Source organism: Elephas maximus, chromosome 7 (genome assembly GCF_024166365.1).
Source record: "Elephas maximus indicus isolate mEleMax1 chromosome 7, mEleMax1 primary haplotype, whole genome shotgun sequence".
NCBI lineage: Eukaryota > Metazoa > Chordata > Mammalia > Proboscidea > Elephantidae > Elephas > Elephas maximus.
Genome location: NC_064825.1, coordinates 53,765,815 through 53,785,318, shown reverse-complemented (window position 1 = coordinate 53,785,318; position 19,504 = coordinate 53,765,815). Strand labels below are relative to the sequence as shown.

Sequence of the window (19,504 nt, the reverse complement as noted above, 5' to 3'; positions counted from 1 at the left end):
ACCTCTCTCCCGCTCCAACTAGTCAGAATATGCCTTCAAATGGAAGGCTAAACAGCTGGACCCCAAACTGAGGCAGAGGACAAACTCTGCAGCCCACAACAGGATGTAAGACACCTGTGAGATTTGTTCTGTGTTAGGATCTTTGATGTAGTGAAAAATAGGTGAAATTGTGACTACAGATTAGCAAGTAAGCACAAGCAAGCCCGTGCATACCCTGCTTATTGGGCAATCTGTCCCTGAATGGCATGATCAGAGCTCATCACAGATGCCTACCCAAAGTCCATTATGGTACAAGAGGGAGGTTCAGTAAAGGCCTTGAGGCTACTCTCACCTCTCAGGTTACAGAAAGATTTGGAGAGAAGTTGCCCTGCCCTAGGCAGAGACTATTCAGTGCTGCCCAGAGGCAGACACACTGGCATAGGCCTGTGGCTCAAGGCCTTGTTGCTCAGTCTCCTCACCCCAAGCCCAGCTTGCTTGTCCTAGCCCTGGCACTCACCAAAGCCCCAGAGCTTTTGTCTCATCTGTTTCTCTGTTTGTAGAAAGCATTTCTTGCTGGATCAGTAAAGATCAGGACTTTATAATCCTTTGGTGGAGGTAGGAAAATAACAGGTCTGCTGGGATCTGGGTGCAAATCCAAGAGATTTTCAGAGTTGAACTTGCTGAACCCCCTGAGTGCTGGGCCAGGCAGCTCTGGGACTTGGAAGGAAGCTACAGGCTGTACATCCTGATGATTCAGCACCAAGAGGATACTTAGGTACCCCACACTGAGCACCTGCTCTTCCCCAAAATCCCAGCCTGGTGACACAAAAAGGCAGGTGGGGACTAGGGGGATGAGCCTGGGACACATTCTGTCCTTCTGGGGCAGCAGAGGTGGTAATTAATTTCTACTTTAGAGAGAATGAACACAGGCTTTCCCTATATTCTGGCAAAAAGAAATCAGGCAGCATAGCCTAAGACATATGCGTGAGACATGGGGAAGGCGTTAGAGAGGAGAAAAGGAGCTGCCATTCATCTTTATGCCTGTACCTAGGGGGTGAGGGTGTTTGAATGTGAAACCAAAATGACGAAGCCATCTCTCTCTCTCTCCCTTGGAGATCATAAATCAAGAATGATGTAGTGGGAAAACTCTGATCTATTTCTGGATCTGTCACCAACTGTGTGATAGTGAGCATATGACTTTACCCCCTTGAGCCTAGTATGCGTCATTTGTAAGTTTTAGGTAATGGATATTTCATGGAATCAGGATTATGAGAACTAGCTTCAGTAACTTGTCTGGAATCCCCACCACACATGATCAGAGCTTTTTTTTTTTCTTTTATTTAAATAATTTTAGATTTACAGAAAAGTCGCAAAGATGGTATAGAGTTCTTGTATACTCTTTTCACAGCTTCCTCTAATGTTAGTTACACATTCGTGGCACATTTGTCAAAACTAAGAGATTAACATTGGTTCACTGCTATTAACTACACTCCAGACATTGTTTGGATTTTGCCAGTTTTTTCCACTGACGTTCTTTTTCTGTTCCAAGATCCAATACCGAGTTCCAATGCATTTTATTTACTCGTCATTTCCCTTTCATCTTCTCTGGTCTGTAGCAGTTGCTCAGTCTTTCTTGCTTTTCATGACCTTGGCATTCTTAAAGAGCACTGGTCAGATATTTTGTCAGAGGTTTTAATTCACCAACTTGAGCCATCCCCTCCTCCTCTCTCTCCAACATGGAGAGGAGGACATCTGGAAGTGACAGTCTACACTGCAAGATGTCTCACTTCTCTTTGTTCCACACCAGGTCCCAGTATGTCTGCAGATTACAGAGCAGTGAATTTCAAGTTTCGATCTGCTTGAGGTGTTAGCAGTTTGTGATGTCATCCAAGTGGTTCTTGTAACTCAGAAACCAATCTTGTCCTCCATGGGCCCCAAGATATGCCTTTCCATATCTATCACACACCCCTTTTTTCAAATTTTAGTTTTAAAAATTGCAGATTTTTATTACATTACAGGCTCTGAAAATAAGGAGGTGATTTTTTAACGGATTTTTAACTGTGTTTTGTTAAAATACTAACTTAAGTCAAGAGAGCTTAATTTGAGAGCATCAAATCTTAAGGTTCTCTAGAACTTCATTCTAGGATCCTTTATTCCCCTTCAAACTAATAAATGTGGTCAAGGCCAGATTGTCTCTCTACTCTGGATGGGAGAGAAAAAGATACATGGAAGTAGGACAAGTGAAACACAAGGCTGATTCTATCTGCTCACAGAGTGCTCTCCGTTCTACTCAGTCTAAAACCTGTATTGTCTGGTAGGCTTTAAATGAGTCCACAAAATCAGGGTTCCTTTGGCACTGGGTTTTGGGTTACTCATGGTGCTTTACCTAGAGATTAACCAGCCCACTCAGGGTGATGTCTTAAACCAGGTCCTCTAGATTAGCTTTAGGTAAGATTAAAGAATTGACCCTTTATTCAGAAGGCAATGGGAGTGGGGAGTGGTGGGGGGCGAGGGGGGAGGAGGAGTGAAGAAATCAGTGTAAAGGGAGAAGGAAGTGAGGCAAGAGGAAATGCAAAACAATTCAATGCAATGTGTTATCACACTGGATAAAGATACATCATGAATTTCAAGGAGACACAGTAGATCCCTCAGCCAGTGAGTTTGCTCATCAGAAGGGTTGCAAGGAGGAGCTACACCTTGAAGTAGTACACAGAAGAGAAAAGAGGAGGGTTTATTTGTTCCACTTTCTCCTGCCTCCCATGTCCCATTGGTCTGTGGTGTTTGCTCCATGGAGAGCTAACTCCCTGAACTTTTTGGTTATAAATTTGGTCCATAGTGGTTGCTAAGAAATCTGGATCCCATGCCATGGGGTGTGATGTTTCGTCCAAATCCCAAAGTATGTGTGTGGAGTGGTGAACAGGCATTGTTGGGGTTCTAAGACAGAGAATAAAAGAAGGGGTCAAGAAAACTGAGGTGGTACACGAGTTTGGTGTCCAATACATATTATCCTGAAAAAGAGTGAAGAAAAACCTTTCCAATGGGAAGAAGATCAAACAAGGGTTGTACATGTCGCTTAGAAGAAAAGATAAACTGATTTATCTTCATATCTTGACCATTTCAATAGTTTTGCCTTTGGTCAGGGGCTTGGAAAAAATATGATTGAAAGATTGATGACCAAAAGTTATGGGTGGAGGTTAAAACCAAAAACCAAACCCAATGCCATCAAGCCAATCCCAATTCCAACTAAGAGCAATCCTATAGGACAGAGTAGAAGTGCCCCTTATTGTTTACCAAGGAGCAGCTGGTGGATTCAAACTGCTAACTTTTTGGTCAGCAGCTATATCTCTTAACCACTGTACCACCAGGGCTCTGGGTAGAGGTTACCCGTTGAATTTCTAGGAAATGGTACAGATAAAAAAAATACTTTTGTCCTATGTGAATACCACCAGAGGGCATCCAATGCAGAGAAAACCAAAAACCAAGCCTGTTGCCTTCAAGTCAATTCCAACTCACAGCAACCCTATAGGACAGAGTAGAACTGCCCCATAGGGTTTCCAAGGAGTAGCTGGTAGATTCGAACTTCTGACCTTTTGGTTAGCAGCCCAGCTCTTAACCAATGTAGAGAAGGCATTCGATAATCAGGGAGATACGATTATCCATCCAGTGAATGTTGATCAGCTCTCTGTTGCTTGTTCAATAGGATCGTGTACAAGTATCCATATCAGTAGTGGTAAATAGATAAGGCTGAGTGATACAAAGCGTACACTGTTGAGCACAGGCAGAGCCTCTAATTGCATGAGTAAATTCTGTCATGGGCACTTGTACATAAAGGTCAACGCTGAGTCTGATTTTTCACTATTTCTCAGAGAGTCTAGACAGTCTCCTAGTGGCAGGCTAGTTACATTGGACCAACAGCAATTTGTACTCATAGAGTAGGTACATATTCCAAAAACAGATCTGCTTTTCCCACGTATATTGTCCTGCACCACCAAAAAGACCTATTCCACCAAGTTAAACCATGGGGTATCCCAACAACATCACTTGCAACCATTGAACTGATTTTACAGTCAAAGAATTCTCGTAATGGGCTCACCCTATGGAATGCATGGGTCTTATAGTCTACCCCAAAAGCCAGAAGCACCTGGTCCAATAGAACTGTGGGGTGAACAGCTAAAGGCTCATGTATCACACCAGTTTGAAAACCCCGCTATATGAGATTTGGAGGTCGGCATATAAATTCTGTACAAGATTTCAATCAGCAACCAATATATAAGTATTTTTTTCATATCCAGCATACACACATTGGTCAGAGAATCAAGGAGGAGAGAAGTAGCCCCTCGTTACTGTCATGGTAATAGCTCATTTACAGAATTTTTTTTTCCATCCCCACAACATAGAGCTTAGCCAGCTTGGAGAGCCTAGCAAAGAATGGAGAAGCCCTTCTACCAAGGAAAGCAAAAGTGTCCTAATAAATTGGAATCTCTGACTATAGCCTGGCTATTTGGGGTTTCCTAAGCCACTGAAGACAGGGTTCTGATACTAACTGGAATAACTTATATGATTAGCAGAACTTGGGTTGCTGACACACAATAGAGACAAGGAGGGTTATGCCTAAAACCCACGGTATACACTGGAGAGATTCCTTGTTCTCATTATCCAATAACAATGGCTGATGTGTTGAAAGCAATATGTGCTACCGTGTTGAAGACAGGAACATTAAGGACACTGATCCTTCAGGAAAAATATTTGGGTCATCTCACCAGTTAAAGAATACTGAAGTGCTGTCATGGACTTAATTACGTTCCTGAAAAAATGTGTGTATCAATTTGGCTGGACCGTGATTCCCACTATTGTGTGGTTGTCCTCCATTTTATGACTGTAATTTTATATTAAAGAAGATGAGGGTGGGATTGTAACACCCTAACCCAGGTCACATTCCAGATCCAATGTAAAGGGAGTTTCCTGGGGTATGGCCTGCACCACTTTTTATCTCTCAAGAGATAAAAAGGGAAGCAAGCAGAGAATTGGGGGCCTCACACTACCAAGAAAGAAGCACCGGGAGCAGAGTGAGTTCTTTAGACCCCTGGTTCCTGCACAGAGAAGTTTCTAGTCCAGGAGAAGATTGGCAAGAAAGACCTTCCTCCAGAACTGACAGAGAGAGAAGGCAGTCCCCTGGAGCTGACACCCTGAATTTGGACTTTTAGCCTACTTTGCTGTAAAGAAAGAAATTTCTCTTTGTCAAAGCCATCCGCTTCTGGTATTTCTGTTATAGCAACATTAGATAACCAAGACAAGTACTGAAGCACAGGCAGTGAGCCGGGAGACTTTGGAATGAGTGGCATCTTTGATCTTGTAGCCAATTACCAAGCTGGGAACTATGCCAGCTATGCATATGTTATGTTAATGATTGTGTGCGTATTACCGGACAGGTACCAAAACAATCCTGTGGTAGATGTATTAATAAACCAGTTGCCTTTGACTCATGACGACACCATGTATGTCAGAGTAGAACTGTGCTCCATGGAGTTTTCAATGGCTGATTTTTCATGAGTAAATTGCCAGGCCTTTCTTCCCTGGTTCCTCTGGGTGGGTTTGAACTGCCAACCTTTAGGTTAGCGGTTGAGTGAAAACTGATTGCACCACATTGGGACCTTACATGCGTTAATGTTCTTGTTGTTATGTACCGTCAAGTCAGTTCCAACTTATACCAACCCTGTGTACAAGAGAGTGAAACACTGCCCAATCCTGCACCATCCTCACAATCCTTGCTATGTTTGAGCCATTTGTTGCAGCCACTGTGTCAGTCCATCTCAGTGAGGGTCTTCCTCTTTTTCACTGATCCTCTACTTTACCATGCATGATGTCCTTCTCAAAGGACTGGTCCCTCCTGATATCATGTCCAAAGTACTTGAGACAAAGTCTTGCCATCCTCACATCTAAGGAGCATTCTGGCTGTACTTCTTCCAGAATGGATTTTTTCTTTCTTGTGGCAGACTATGGTGTATTCAACATTCTTTGTCAACACTGTAATTCAAAGGCATTAGTTCTTCTTAAGTCTTCCTTATTCATTGTCCAGCTTTCACATGCATATGAGGTGATTAAAAATACCATGACTTGGGTCAGGCACACCTTAGTCTTCAAGGTGACATCTTTGCTTCTTAACACTTTTAAAGAGGTCTTTTGCAGCACATTTGCCCAATGCAATGCCTCCTTTGATTTCTTGACTGCTGCTTCCATAGGCGTTGATTGTGGATCCAAGTAAAATGAAATCTTTGACAACTTCAATATTTTCTCTGTTTATCATAACCAATCTGTGCACTAATACCCCTGCTTAATTAGATGAGTAAATTGAAGCTCAGAGAGATGGGCATCCAGCTAATAAATAGTAGGGTCCGCACTGACTGAGTCCATGTCTGCCTTATTACGAAACCTATGTTCTTCTCATACCCATTCTCTTTCCAACAGAGGCTTACTCAATTCCTGCAACAAACAACAAAGGGTCTACAGTGATGTGAAACAGTCATTTTCAGGGTGTCTTTTTTCTTTGATTTTTTTCACTGTTTCCACTCTGCTTTCAGGGACTGTTTATGTTAATGGAATCAACCGAATAGGTGTAATGGTTTGGTGGATTTATCATATTTATTACCAAGCAGCCAAATAGGTGTAATGGTTTGGTAGATTTATCACTTTTATTACCAAACAGCCAAACAGAATGACAGGATCCGCTCTCCACAGAACCCAGTCACCTTCCCATTCCCCAGGCTCTAACCAAGGGATCCACAGAAGTTTCTGTGTCCCTGACGCTCACTGAGTGTAAGGTAGTAGAAATTACCCGTTTTTCTGAGAGCCCTATTCCTTCCTTATGCCCCCACAGGCTGTTAGGACGGGACATGACACACTCCTCTAGAGTGGGCAGCTGCCGCGGAGGGGAGAAGGTCTGAAAACGACCCATAAACCACAGAGAGTAATTTCAGATCTAGGACTTACGAGGGAGAGACTACGGGGGACTCTGAGCCCCAGCTGCGCAGAGCAGGGAGGGGGAAATGGGAGAGAGGCATTACATTTGATAATGGGAGAGCGTGAGCCTAGGAAGAAGTGCTGCTGAGTTTTCGTTCAACCCCAGCTTCCAAAATGCCCAAGTCTAGGGGCTCAGAATCTTCTAATACCTCTCGCACCCCAACTCCTCCTTGTCTCTTCCCTTTTGCCCTCCAACTTCTCTTCCTTCCCTGCTGCTATTCCTTCTCTCCCTCCACACCCATTTCTCCTCCCCTCCCTTCAATTCTCCTCCCACTCTCCTCCCATTTTTTTGACTCACCTTTGAGAGGAAATCAAAAGCGGAATTAGGAGTCCACCCTCGGCCTTTGAGTGCCCTGTTGAGGTGAGTGAAGCTGGCTAGGCTGGGGGATCCCAGCCTCCCCTTACCCAGATTTGAAGGTTGCCTTCCACCCCTTCTCCCTTGCGGGACTTGGTCGACCCAGCAGGTCTTCCCGAGCGGGCGCCTCTGCCTGGAAGGAGGCTGGGCTCTGAAGTGACTGCAGAGTTAGCCGGCGGGAGCCAGGCTGCCCTGTTGCCGGCGCCTGTCAGGGGAGGAGGGGAGCGCGAACCTTGGACTACCGGGATTGTAGCCCGGAGGTTGGCCCAGGGGAGCCCAGTGTGGGGCGGGCCAGCAATCCTGGAAACGGAATTTCCCTTCCCTCCTGTCTCCAATCGACTGCACTGGGTTTTTTTCCTATCTCCAAAAATCCACCTCTGCAAGTGAGAGGGACAGGGCTGCTCAGGACGTTGGACTAGGATGTATCCTGGTCCAGGACTGAGGTGGTCAGTGCCCTGGAGGAAATGAAGGCAGGAACCAGGTAGTCAAGAGAAGAGCCCAGGGAGTGCTGGCCACACTTCTGAGCGCACAGTGTCGCCTCCCTTCCCAAGCAGCTCCCTTCCCCCACTAGCCTACCCCTCAAAAGAAAACTCCTAAATTTTTTCCTCCTCTTCCCTGTTCTTTCCTCTTTTTCATTTTAGTCTATGTAACTTTATGCAAATTATTGCATCTGTTTATTGATGTACATGTGTATATGTATATATGCATGTGTAATGCATACATATATATCTCTACATTTGACTCCTGCCATTATTGTAAAGAGGAATGACTTGTCCCTAGGTGGTGCAAAGGGTTAAGAGGCTCAGTCCAAAAGGTTGGTGTTTTGAGTCTATCCAGAGGTTGGGTCTTTTAGAGGCACCTTGGAAGGCCTGGCAATCTACTGAAAAACCCAGCCATTGAAAGCCCTGTGGAACACAGTTCTACTCTGACACAAAGAGATGGCTATCATTCAGATAACTAGTTTGGTTTATTGTTATGATTAACTTTTCAGCAAAATCAGTGATTGATTACATGAGATGAGAGAAGATGGATGGAAAAAGCCTTGGCCCTGAGGGAAATCTTCATTAAAAAAAAAATCACCAGAAGGATTCCCAAAGTGGCAATTGGTGGAAGTGGTCCTAGTGAGAAAGCTGGAAACCCCACAGCCTCATATTCAGGCCCAGCCCTCTGACCCAGCACCTCCCACCTGGACCTCCCTTCCTGTCAAATTGGCTACTATGCATGCCCCAGCAGACAACTTGATGTATTTGAATGGGCTCAGCCCCTAGCTGGGCGCAGGATTTTTTTTTTTTTCCATCCCATCTTCCCTTCCTTCCCCTCCCTCCCTCCCTTCCTCCCTTCCTTCCTTTCCTCCTTCCTCCTTCCTTTTGTCATTTCTCCCAGGCAGTTGGATTATTTTCCCCTTGGATTGTAATGGAGACCCTTTGAAGGATTTAAGCTGGGTTGGACATGATGAAAGCATAGTTCTAAACAGTTTTACCTCTGAGATTCTGGACAATTATATTTGCCTCTTTTGGAGACTGTTTCCCCTTCCGTCTGACCAGACTATGGAGGAGAAGCCCTTGTTATTCAGGTTGATGTTCTTGCTTTTTCTTGTTTTTATCCCCTCCAGTTCACCACCCCCATGTCCTCCTTTGAATCATTTTATTTCTCTCACACAACCCTTCCCATCTTCTTTCCTTTTCTCCTCTCCCCACTAGTCCCCCACAAGATCTCCGTGGTGCTGTTTAACACGAACACTGCCCCTATGGCCTCAGCGAAGCCCCTGGCAATGATGTGGGAGGAGGTAACATGCTCTGTCTGCCTGGATCCCTTCGTGGAGCCTGTGATCATTGAATGTGGCCACAGTTTCTGCCGAAAATGCATCTCTGAGGTCGGGAAAGATGGCGGCAGTAGTTGTCCTGTGTGCCGGCAGAAATTCCTGCTCAGGAACATCCGGCCCAATCGGCACCTAGCCAACATGGTGGACAGCCTTAAAGAAATGGAAAAGAGCACCATGAACAGAGATCAGTGTAGGGCGCATGGAGAGAAACTTCAAGTGTTCTGTGAGGAAGATGGAAAAGCACTTTGCTGGGTGTGTGCCCAGTCACGGACACACCGTCACCACTCCAGGATCCCTATTGAGGAAGCTGTACAGGAGTACCAGGTGAGGCCTTAGCACAAAGCATGAGCAGGTAAAAAGGAGATGGCCCCTGACTAGTGCTTTGCTCTCCACAGCTTGGGATAGGATAGAGCGGCCTCTGGAGTTGAAGAACTGGGGAAAGAAAGGGAATCTCCCTCCATGTCTAATCTAAGTGGAGAGTTGCAGACTAAACACAATCTTCTCATTCCCCCAGAGTAGGGAATATGCTGTGGGAAAATCTGGCAAGGATCATGTTTCCTTGTGGCTTCCTGGTTAATCAGGAGTGAGAATGCCTCCTACCCCTGCCACCCCAACAGTGTGGGTCTAGTCTACAAGAAAACATCAGACTTTTTCTGAAGTTTTCCCATTCATCAATTCCAACCTCACTCAAGACTCCAGTACTCCAACCTTCTCTGCACCCAGGCTTTTCTAAGAACCAAGATGACCTTCCCCCACCCCATGTTACCCGACCCTACTTAGTCTGGTTAGGGATTGACTTGCTGTCTCTTTCTGCAGGAGAAGTTCCAGGTGGCATTACAGAAGCTGAGAAGAGAGCAGGAGTTAGCTGAGAAGTTGGAAGTCGATATTGCTGAGAAGAGAGCAGCCTGGAAGGCAAGGGTCACCCCCTGAAAGGGATCTTAGATCGGAAGTCTGGGCAGAAGTCAAGTTCGTCGGCTCAGCTATACCTATCTGAATAGCTATAGGGTTGTATATCTCACTCTCTGAGAACCAGCCATCCTCCTTGTCTCCTGATAAAGGGAAATAAGAATGAAGGAGGCTAGAAGGAGAGCTTCCAATCAAACACAAAGATTGAGAGTCTATAGGAGAGGGGGTTGAGTGGGAGAAACCATACCCTAAAGCTCCCTGCTCCTCCGAGCCCAGTCGCAGCAGATGACAGTACCAGTGCTTGGTGTCTGGGACAAAGGTATCTCTAGAGAGCAGCCCAACCGCTATGCCTTGTAGGAAATGGCAAAGGCTGTGAGGAATGGGCTTAAGGGTTGAAGTAGGAAAACCAGTTTCAGCAGGTGGTTGCTTGACCATGTCCAGATCACTGGTCCAAAGTATAACACAGAACTAAAGCTTGTTTCACACTGGTGAAGGAGTTTCACACTAGTGGAGGAGGGGCAGCTCAGGGATTAACAAGAATGCAGAGAGCTCCTGGACAGCAAATCCCAGAAGAGGAAGATTTGAGGTGAGGGAGGGAAGAGCCAGGCTGCAATAGCAAGCAGTGACTCTCCAGTTACCAGCAAAAGAGGACAGGCAAAGAATATTCCAGAAACTTACCTTTCTCATGACTTAGAAATGATATTTTGAGCCTCTCTGTGCGAGCTTGTTGGGGGTGGGGTCAGGTATTAGTCTCTTAACAACTCAGAGAGAAATGAAGGCCAAGGGATACATTTGAGAGGTGACTGGCTTTTGAAAGAGAGGTTGAGAAAAGTCTTGGGTGTCATAGGCTGATACAGGTATGATTGTGGACCAGTTTCAGTGGGCTCCCACCAATCCCAATCCCCTCTTAGTCCCAGATGCCTTACCTGCTAGTCTCCCAGCAAGATTCTGTGTTTGTGTGTCCCCAGACAGAACCAGAGTGATGAATCTACAGAGGATAGAAATAGGTACCCACACCCTCCATCCTTGAACCTTGAGTTACTCTGATAAAAACCATACCTCTCTTTCCCTTAACGCTAAAGACAAAGGTTGAGATACAAAAATCAAGGATTCACGCAGAGTTTGTGCAGCAGAGAAACTTCCTGGCTAAAGAAGAAGAGAGGCAGCTGCAGAAACTTGAGAAGGATGAGAGAGATCAGCTCAGAATCCTGGGGGAGACTGAGGCCCATCTGGCCCAGAAAAGCCAGGCTCTGCAGGAGCTGATCTCAGAGCTGGAGAAGAGGAGTCGGGGCCCAGTACTGGAACTGCTTCAGGTGAGACCAGGGAGAGGCTACCTCTAAGATTCAAGGAGTAACTAGAGAAAAAACAGTTCCCTGGGTCTACCATTTGAGCAAATGGAAACCTGGTCCTTGGAATATTTTTAAATAAACCGAATTAGGATTCACGGATGGTTTTCATTCAAGGTATAGAATGGTACAAACTTAGGAGGGAATGAATATTCCATGCGGCAGAGTTCCTGGCTGGTACAAACAAGTAACATGCGGAGGTTCAAGTCCATTCAGAAGCACCTTAGAAGAAAGGCCTGGCAGTCTTCTTCCGAAAAAACTCAGCCATAGAAAACCCTGTGGAGGCCAGTTCTACTCTGACACACATGGGGTTGCTATGAGTCAGAAGTGACATGATGACAGCCAGCTTGGTTTTTATTCCATGCAAAAATGAACAGAAATGGACATCTTTGGTAAGTGCCTGACATGTACTGGGGGAGTGACTTTGAGAGAATCCTTTAATCTTTCTGAGCATCAGATTTCTCATATGTGAAATGAGTATTATGTTATATATTTCAAAGCATTTTTGTGAAAGAATCCACTAAGGTCCTTAGAGGAGTGTCTGGCCATTGGGGAGGGTTTAATAAATGAGATATAACTGAAAACACTGAACTGAAAATCAAGAGATAGTAGCCCAGCACCGGCCCTGCTGTCAGTTCTCTCCATAACTCCAGGTTAAGTCATTTTCCTTTCCTGGACCTGATTTCTTCATTTGTAAAACAGCGTGGGTGGGAAGTGGACTAAATAACATGGGTACTCCAAACTTTAGCCATAAATGTATCACCTTTATACTTTCTGCTACTTCTGTGAACTGCCTAAATGATTTTAACATATTATTTTTCCTTAAATTGTCTCACTTTTTTAGTCTGAGTAAGTTTAGTTTAAAAGGAAATTTGTCCTAAACAATAATAGCCAAGAAATTATGTGTTGATATACTGTCATCATTTGCCATCAAGTCAGTTTTGACTCATAGTGATGTAGAACCGCCCCATAGGGCTTCTTGGCTGTAATCTTTATGAAATCGGATTGCCAGGTGAGCTGTCCATGGAGCTGCTGGGTGGGTTTGCTTTTGGTTAGTAGCCAAGTGCTTAACTGTTGCACCACCAGGGCTCCTTGTTGATATGTTACTTATATTTTATTCTAATTTATTTCATAACAATAAGAATAATAACTGCAAGCTCTTGAATAGCACGTATTACATGCCAGGCATATCTTTATGTCAACGCAATGAGGTGGGTGCTACTGCTATCCCCATTTCATAGATGAGGACACTAAGGCACAGAGGCATTAAGAGTCTTAATGAAGGACTAAAGCTAAATAACTTGACCAAGTCCACCCAAAAAGTAAGAGGTAGAGCTAAGATTAAAATAAGTACATAGCTATTTTTAAAAAATTCATCAATGCCTGATCCCACTTATACTAAATACCCAGGTTAGGCAAGTGCATAGACATAGAAAGTAGATTAGTAGATACCACAGGCTGGGGTAGGGAATATAGTTATGTGGATACGGGAAGTTAACGCTTAATGGGTACAGAGTTTCTGTTTGGGGTGATGAAAAGGTTTGGAAACAAATAGTGTTGAAGGTTGTACAACATTGTGAATATAATTAATGTCTCTGAATTGTATACTTAAAAATGGGTAAAATGGCAAATTTTGTTTATATGTATTTTGCCACAATTTTTAAAAAGTTCATCTTTGAACATTCTACTTAAAATCATCTTGTATCCACCGTGTGTTTACCTTACTGTGGGAAACCATGGACCAGATGGTCTCAGAAGTCCCTCTATTCTCACATTCCACACCCACTTCTTACTGATCAACTTGGTTAGGTTCCAGAGACCAGGTCATTATGTGAAAATCAGCATTATGTAAAAATGGAGGATGACCACATCAGATCACAAAATGCAGGATGACTACATTGTTACAAAACTGCCAAATTAGGTCATTACATAACTGCCAACCCACTGAAAATGATGGCCCAGGCAAACTGACACATAACCCGAACCATCACAGCCAGCGTTACTCTCTCTCGCACCGTGGTGTCTGTTACGGCCAGACATACTTCGTTAATGTGTAAAATAGTAGGATAGTAGATTTTTTACTCTTGTTGTAAATACAAAATTTTGGATAACGATATCATCACTAAGTGAGGAGTAAGTATACAGTTCTTCTTTTCCCACACCTTTTCACTCTCTGTCAGATGTGGTCATGAAGCCATTTCTTTCTGGCTTGTGCAAAAAGGCTGATCTGATTTGGTTGACCTGACAGGCGCTCTCTTCCCATTATCCAAATCTTGTTTCTGCCAGACATTGAACTGAGCTTTCTGGTATAGTTTTGACTCAGCCTAGGAGCCTACCAACTCCCATGTGAGAGCCCGAAACTCCCTGCACAGGAATATTCTCAGATGATTTGATTTTACCTAATGAGGGGCAGCATTAAGTACAGCACAGGATAGAGCTTTGACCAACCAGCCCTTCTTCCCCAAACAACTCAAGCCCACAGATGAGATAGAGCAGTTTCTGGGAATCCTGGTTTAGACATTCTCTCCCTGTGATTCTCTCTAGGCTTCAGCCAGGACTGTTTTCCCTCTGCCACCCTGGATCTGGGCTTTCTCATTCATTTTCTGAGTCAGACTCCTTAGACTAAAGATCTTTCCTGTAGCTATAAGGTCACACTGATGCTAGATTCCTGGTTACCCCACAACCACCCACACTCGAACCTGGTCAGAAATGGCTTTCTGCCCCTAGAATGGGGCAGAGCAGTGCCCTAGGATCACAGGTTTGTGTCACATCACCCTTAGGACCAAAGTCTCAGTGGTGAACCAGTAACTCCACAACTTACTCTCTGTCTGTTTTCTCCTCAGGAGGCTAGAAGTATCCTGGAAAGGTAAGGAGAGGTTTTCTTTGTAAGGGCAGGGGATGACAAGAAGCATATACACCTATGAAAAAGGTTCTTGAGTTAGAAAAACATGTGCTGAAGTTTTCCCCATCCTCTTTCCTATTCTCAAGGACCTGATCGTCCAGAAAATATTTTCTAGTCTCAGAAGGCTGATTAATGGGCGTCCCTGTTGGTGAGTTGCCCACAGTGATTGGAGTATACTGTCTTCACAAAGTGAAGCCGTGGCAAGCAGAAAAATCTCTGGGAAGCTCTGAGTCAACAGCCTGCTGGGATTCCTTTTTTAAATGGAATTTAACCAGTTCCAAACCCCCGAGAGCCATGAGTAAGATCCACAGCATGGACGAGACTCCTTGAGTTCCTTACAGAAGTGATTCAGCCTATGTCAGATGGCCTTGCCTGTAAAATGCAGTACAATGTGCTTAAAGGGTGATCAAGCTTGGAGAGGAGATAGGGACTATCTGCATGCTGTGGAGGCTCATGTAATCAGGAACTCCTGGACAGGAACTCAATCCCTCCCCCTCAACCCCCAGGGACTGAATAAAGATGTTTGTAAATTTGGGTAGAACTAAATTACCATAGTCATCCATGAGGGAGATTATGGCATTAGGGTTCCAGAAGGATGTGATAGAAATTGGAGATGGAGGTCTCAAATTCTCTTTCCGTCAGGAGTAAGGGCTGGAACCTGAAGGAGCTAAGCGTTGCCTCCCCAGACCTGAGGAATGACTTCCGTGTGCCAGGGCTGAAGAAGATGCTGAGGACATACGGAGGTGAGGCACGCTCTAGGAGTTGTGGGACTGGCCCACAGGGGGAGCTGAAGGGTACAGCGTGGATGCGGAGCCGATGCCCAGGGTGGGGGAGAACAGCAGCATCTAGGAGAGATGGCAGGTTCGAGTAGGTGGGGCAGCATGGAGATAGTGAAAGTGGTTCCCTCAAAGGTCAAGGCAAGGGCCGGAGTTGGCTGGGGCGCCATTTCCTCACACGCTGAGGCTCAGGGTCACTCCCTCGTCCTCATCCCAAAGTTTAACACATGCACAGGCCACTGACCATCACTGCCCCCAGCCACCCCACACTCTCCAAACCTGACCATGGTCCCCTCTCTGCAGTACATGTCACTCTGGATCCAGACACAGCCGGTCCGTGGCTCATCATTTCTAAGGATCGGAGACAAGCGAAGTTTGGATACACCTACCGGGACTTGCCTGAAAATGAAGAGAGATTTGATAGTTGTCCCATGGTCCTCGGTGCCCAGCGCTTCGACTCTGGAAAGCTTTACTGGGAGGTAGACGTGACCGGAAAGGAAGCCTGGGACCTGGGGGTTTGTAGACACTCTGTCAAGAGGAAGGGACGATTTATGCTAAGCCCTGAGAATGGCTTCTGGACAATTTGGTTGCGGAACAAACAAAAATATGAGGCTGGCACTTCCCCCCAGACTTCCCTCTACCTTAAGGTGCCTCCTCGCCAAGTTGGGATCTTCCTAGACTATGAGAACCACACTGTCTCCTTCTACAACATCACTGATCATGGCTCCCTTATCTACACTTTCTCTGAATGTGCCTTTGTTGGGCCTCTGCGGCCCTTCTTCAATACTGGTTTCGGTGACGGAGGAAGAAACATGGCCCCTCTGACCCTGTGTCCACTGAAGCTGGGATGGTAGGGGTCCACTGACCATTGGTCTCTTCTGGATAGTGCTACCTGCTCCCTGTTGATACCCTTCCCAGTTACTGCCCCTGCCTCTTTCCATTAACTGAGCCACCTCTGCCTCTGCAGAAGTGTCAGCATCCCAGCAAGCAGGCCTTGACAGGGAAGTCACTGAAAGTCAAGGCCCAGTGGCTTTCAACAGCAATATTCCTGCCCTAGATTGCATATGATTCCCTCCAAGGAGGCCAACTACTTCTATTTGGTCCAGATTCATCTGGATCAACCAAAAACATGTTTCCACCTTGTTTATGTGACTTAAATTTTATTTTCTTGTCTTCGTCCCTGCACCCATTGCCTTTGGTCAGATCTCTGTTCTATCTTTCTGGGTTTACCAAAAGCTTTCTTGAGGGAATTATGCCTCAGTCTATCCCATTCAGACCTCGTTTCTCGTCTACATCTAGAATTATCTTTCCAACAGACACACACCTGATCATAAGTGGCTCCACATTGCCTATAGAAAAATAGCCATATTTTTAAATTAAGGCTAAATTATGCAAGCCTTAGATTGCCATGCTAAATATGCAGCCTGTCGTGCACCCAAACCTCCCCCCGCCCCCGCCACACACACAGACACCTTAAACCTCAAACATGAAATATTTGCTACTGTGAACATGTTTAATATTCATGTGTCTTTGACATTGCACACAGTGTTTTTCCTGCCTGGATCATTCTCCCTTCTTCTACACTTGGAATATTTGCTCCTGGATTGTGAGACCCAGGCCAAGAATCCCTTTTGTTACTCCCTGTCTTAGTTACCTATTGCTGTTGTTACAGAAATACCATCAGTGAATGGCTTTAAAGAATAGGAAATTATTTTCTCATAATTCTGTAGGCTAAAAGCTCAAATCAAGGTCTCGGCCATATTGATTTCTTGTCAGTAGCCCTGGACATTCCTTGGTTCCTTGGCGTTCCTTGGCTTGTGAACAATCCTCACACGGTGTCTGTCTTTCCCCGTGTGTGTGTCTCTTCTCACTCTGCCCTTTCTCAGAAGTGATTAGATTTAGAACCCACTCTACTTGGGTATGACCTAATTAACAATGAAGAAACCCCCATTTCCAAACATGATCACACCCACAGGTACAAGGGCCAGGATTTCAGTATGTGTTCTTGGGGGACAAAATTCAATCCATAACACTCGCTATGGCAGCCATTGTGGTAAAGGGAGGCCCTTTGAGACTGATCACTGCCTGAGTTGATATCACCTCCTCAAAATGAGGGAACTCCTGGGTTTGAAAGACAAAGTTCTCCTGGGACTGGTATAGCTCTCTGGACCTCAGAATCTCTGACCCTCACAGACCTGAGACATTCTCTGGCCATATTCTCAGTAGGTTGGCCAGTGACAACTTCTAAATACCTGGAGCACTCTATCCATGGAGGGTCAAGACTGGTGTTCCCTCTGCTTTCACTGTTAATTCCTAACAAATGGGAAACTCCTACTCTGAAATGTCCTCTTGTTGGCAAATTTTTATGACTTTTCCAGACAGATTAAATTAAATAGGCTCATTACCCAGAGACTTCTGTACCTTATAAGGGAAGATATTAGAAAGAATCCATGGGCTTAGGCATATCGTTTGCCGGCAGTCTACAAGGAACCATAGACTATAACACCATAGCTGGTAACGATTGTATTAAATGTTGTGAAATAATAATTTGAAAGCATGGAAAAGTCTCAGGAATGACTTCTCTTCGTAGCCACCAGAATTATGGCATCCTGCACATGTGAACAGGTCAATGCTAATAGGAATTTAGGTGTATCAGGCAAGATGCATCATGGCAAGGCTCTCATCCTCTTAAAAGTCTTTCAGGAAAACTACTCTTCAAGTGCATATACTCCCTGGAAAGCAGAGGCCAAGATTTTGGAGGAAGCCTGAATCTTTGACCTTGTAGGTGAAGCCATTCCAGTCATTCAGCAGATAGTGAGAACCCTGCGTCTTGCCCTGGGTACCTTCCACTGCTACCTGCTGCCTGTCAGGATCTTCTTGGGCTCATAGTGATTTTACTTCTAGACTTAGGTTTACACGGTGCTGTTGGTTGCAACATCATACATTTCTATTTGAATATCATCAGTTTTTCTGCTTCTCTGTGTCTCTTTGGGGTTAGCCAATGTAAATAATGGTTTGTGACCTTCAATTGCTATACTGGTTGGAGGAGACTATCATAATGATATAAACTTAAATAATCTGATTTCTCAAAATCTGAATGCCTTGGTGTATTGGGTTACCCTGATACTTGGGAATCACACAGATAACACACTGCCATCCCCTTGGTCCCCACCAAAAGGAATCAAGCAGTAGAGATTTCACTAACAAGTGACACAGATATCCCCCTCCATGTCTCACAACAAATTCTCTTGAGATAGAAGACACTACCAGCACCAATTTCAATTTTGATTAATATAGTCCTTTAAAATGCAAATATAACCTGTTGACTTTCTTGATCTCCTTGATTCTACAACTTCTTTTTGAATTAGGAGAGGCAAAGTTTTTTACACCAAAATTTTAAAGATAAGCTAAGGCAGAAAGAGATGAGCACTTAAAAATTTATTTACTGCTCACTCTGTCTCATATGTATCCAAGATCCTTTTTAAGCTTTATTTTGTTTAGTTCTGTCATACACTTATGATAATGATACAGTCAGGCATAATCAGGAAATTCAAATGAAATTTTATTTTTCAAAATGTCAGACAAGTATATATAATTAAAATAGATTATTTTAAAATATTCTAATTGAAATACTCTAGATAAGTACATTGTAGGTAGTTTTCTCATTGTTTGATTTGGTTTAGCTTAGTTTTCATGTCCCTCTTTTTCTGGTACCCTAAGCATGTCCTTAGGTTACCTATTGGGAAATATGTCAATGAGTAGTGTTTTTCCCATTTTACAAATGAAATAAGAGTTGCTATCTTAGGCTAGATTCTCCAGAGAAGCGAAAAGAGGGAAGCGTGTATATATACACGCATATGTATGTATGCATGTATATATATATATAGACGTATGTATATATATGGAAACCCTGGTGGTGTAGCGATTAAGTGCTACAGCTGCTAACCAAGAGGTCGGCAGTTCAAATCTGCAAGGCACTCCTCGGAAACTCTATGGGCCAGTTCTACTCTGTCCTATAGGGTCGCTATGAGTCGGAATTGACTCGACGGCAGTGGGTTTTTATGTATATATATATGTATGTATGCATATATATATATATATATATATAGTGAGAGAGAGAAGGAAAGATTTATATCAAGGAAACAGCTCACGTGGTTGTAGAGCCTGGAAAGTCCCAACTGTGAGGCTTCTGACTCACATAGCTCCAGGGGCTAATGAACCCAAGATTGACAGGTGAGACAGCAGGCTGCTGGCTTACAACTGATGAATCTAAGGTCTGCAGGCAATACAGCAAGCTGCTGAATCAAGGCCCGAGAACAAAAGGTCAGATCATGACTAGCAGAATCCAGAGCAAGCAAAAGCCAGTGAACTTTGCCAGAAAGTCCATATGTATTGGATGCA

At 44.4% G+C, this 19,504-nt stretch overlaps 2 protein-coding genes across 2 annotated transcripts in view; both read left to right on the top strand.

Annotated features, from left to right (window-relative positions):
• The first annotated feature begins 7,294 nt into the window (after window positions 1-7,294).
• Window positions 7,295-18,094, top strand: LOC126079100 (E3 ubiquitin-protein ligase TRIM21-like). Its single transcript, XM_049890034.1, has 7 exons — window positions 7,295-7,357; window positions 9,052-9,497; window positions 9,990-10,085; window positions 11,162-11,392; window positions 14,269-14,291; window positions 14,970-15,070; window positions 15,407-18,094. Exons 2-7 carry the CDS (start codon window positions 9,099-9,101, stop codon window positions 15,955-15,957), a joined length of 1,401 nt encoding a protein of 466 aa, XP_049745991.1. The 5' UTR covers window positions 7,295-7,357; window positions 9,052-9,098; the 3' UTR covers window positions 15,958-18,094.
• LOC126079099 (E3 ubiquitin-protein ligase TRIM21-like) overlaps window positions 7,302-19,504 on the top strand; it is a 113,145-nt gene continuing 100,942 nt past the window's right edge. Inside the window, exon 1 of the mRNA XM_049890032.1 lies at window positions 7,302-7,357. The gene's annotated coding sequence lies outside the window, so the exon portion shown is untranslated. The remainder of the gene's footprint in view (window positions 7,358-19,504) is intronic.

Bases quoted from the DNA above. Each gene is read 5' to 3' on its own strand.
- LOC126079100 (XM_049890034.1), top strand. From the start codon at position 9,099: ATGGCCTCAGCGAAGCCCCTGGCAATGATGTGGGAGGAGGTAACATGC. The intron at 9,498-9,989 runs GTGAGGCCTTAG...CTCTTTCTGCAG, and splicing joins AAGCTGTACAGGAGTACCAG to GAGAAGTTCCAGGTGGCATT. The intron at 11,393-14,268 runs GTGAGACCAGGG...TTTTCTCCTCAG, and splicing joins CAGTACTGGAACTGCTTCAG to GAGGCTAGAAGTATCCTGGA.